The sequence below is a fragment of the Xenopus laevis genome, chromosome 3L (genome assembly GCF_017654675.1).
Source record: "Xenopus laevis strain J_2021 chromosome 3L, Xenopus_laevis_v10.1, whole genome shotgun sequence".
Taxonomy (NCBI): Eukaryota; Metazoa; Chordata; class Amphibia; order Anura; family Pipidae; genus Xenopus; species Xenopus laevis.
In genome coordinates, this window is record NC_054375.1 from 158,035,982 (window position 1) to 158,038,365 (window position 2,384).

Genomic DNA, 2,384 nt, shown 5'->3' on the forward strand with positions numbered 1-2,384 from the left:
ACTGAGGAAATTCAAACTCTACAAAAATTCAAATGGGAGGCAGATTTGCTACTGGCAACATTGGATGTCAAATCCCTGTAACTTCAATAAGACATAGACAAGCTCTCAAAGTCACAACACACTTTTTAGAAAGAGAAGAGTCAATCCTACCCCCCCCCCCAGAAATAATTCATTCCAAAGGGAATTGAATTCATCTTGGAGCACAATTTCTTTTGGTTTCAGGGAAAATATTATTTGAAAACTTGCAGGACAGTCATGAGAATTAGGTTTGCCCCCAATTATGCTAATTTACATATGGGGTATTGGGGAGAATGTCACATTCTCTCATACCTGCAACTGGGGGGGGAACCTTGTCCTATGGCGCCGCTATATAGAGACATAGTAATTATCTGGAGAGGCTCTGAAAGTTCCCTGTGTGAATATGTCACTTCCCTAAATAAGAACGATATTAATATAGATCTTTCACTCACTTACAGTCATGAGAAGATAAACTTTCTAGATCTAGAAATTTACCCAAAAGACACACAGATACACTTTAAAAAATGTTTAAAGATGTGGACGCAAATACTTATGTATTACCAAATAGCAACCATCATCCACAAGGGGTAAAAAGTATCCCCTTTAGTCAAATGTGCAGAATTAAAAAGAATTGTAGCGAAGAAAAAGTACTAAAAAATCAATTAGATCAAATTAGCAATAGATTCCAAGAAAGAGGATATAAGGAAGATTTATTGAGGAAATCGAGAGAAAAAGTGGATAAAATGAGCCAATTTATTGATAAGAAAAGAGAAAGATAGTAAAGGAGAAACAAAACAAGAGATAGTTTTTTCTACCACCTACAATCCCTTGGCGGGGAGTATAAGTCAAGTTATCAATAAACATTGGGGAGTACTACAATGTGACACAGAACTCCAAAAAATCATCCCAGATAAACCAAGGGTAGTATTTAGGAAAGCAAATAATTTAAAACAAATTCATACAAACAATCATTGCAGTACAAAAGGGCAACAAAAAGCAAACAAAGAACATATATGGGCAGGCTTCTATCCATGTTCCTTATGCACGGCATGTAGATATGGTAGAAAAAAGAAAAAATGTACTTCAGAAGTAAACAAATAGGAATTTGAAATTAAACAAAATATCAGATGCACGAAAAACATTATATCTTGTTTGCAATGTTCATGTGCCCTACAATGTGTAGTAAAAACAAATGGGTTGTTGAAAGATAGGATCAAAGAACATGTAAACAAAATAAACAAAGGAAATGAAAAACACGGGGTTTCAAAACATTTTAAGGACGTTCATGGAATGAATCGTGTCTGTTTAACATATTGGGGTATAGAGGAAGTCAGAAATAGATGGAGGGGAGGAGATTTAGTGAGGACAACTTTACAGTGTGAGAGCAGATGGATTTAGAGTTTAGAAAATGTTACACCTAAAGGCCTTAATGTAGAATATAAATATTATTGTATAATCTTTTTAAGGGCATTTTTCATATCTGTACTTCTCAAGCTGTAAATCATTGGGTTAATAAAAGGAGTCACTACTGTGTATAAAAGAGAAAGAAGTTTTCCAATGGTCTGTGACTGGTTTCTTGTGGGAATTAGATAAGTAACAATGAGACTCCCATAAAATATGGAGACCACAGCCAAGTGGGAGCTGCAGGTGGAGAAGGCTTTTTGTCTCCCAATATTGGACGTTATCTTTAGGATTTCATGGGCAATACAGACATAGGATCCAGTGATGAGTAAAAAGGGGAAAAGAATCACAGGGACAGATGCAGCCAATCCCAATATTCGTGCTAAAGTGGCTTCTGAGCAGGAAAGTTCCAGAAGAGGAAAATAATCACAGAAGAAATGGTTGATGGTATTTTGGTTGCAGAACTCTTGTGTAGCTGCAGTAATCACAGTAACTGTTGTAAAGCTAAGGACTAGCAGCCATGACATGACAATTAATTTAACACACAATTTGTGATTCATTATTGAAGAATAACACAGAGGATTACAGATGGCCAAATATCTGTCATAGGACATCACAGTTAGAAGGAGACACTGTGAAGCTTCAGTGACACCAAATATATAAAGTTGTACAATACAGCCAATAAGGGATATTTTAGCTCCTTCATTTATCACAGTTTTGAGCAGGATGGGAACAATAAGCATGGACTGCAGGAGATCAGATAAGGAGAGTTGTTGGAGAAAGAAGAACATGGGAGAATGAAGAGTTTGGCTAATTGTTACCAATACTATGACAAGGACATTTTCATAGATGGTCAATATGTGAATCAAAAGAATCAAAGAAAAAATCAGGATCTTGAGATTGTTGAGATGTTGAAATCCCAAAAGGAAAATCTCTGTGACCAATGAGTGATTGTTCATTTGCAT

At 35.9% G+C, this 2,384-nt stretch overlaps 1 protein-coding gene across 1 annotated transcript; it reads right to left on the reverse strand.

The window, feature by feature from the left end:
- Positions 1-1,288: 1,288 nt before the first annotated feature.
- Positions 1,289-2,384, reverse strand: LOC121401327 (olfactory receptor 11L1-like). The gene has a single exon (XM_041585714.1). The coding sequence runs from the start codon at positions 2,382-2,384 to the stop codon at positions 1,464-1,466; it is 921 nt and encodes a 306-aa protein (XP_041441648.1). The 3' UTR covers positions 1,289-1,463.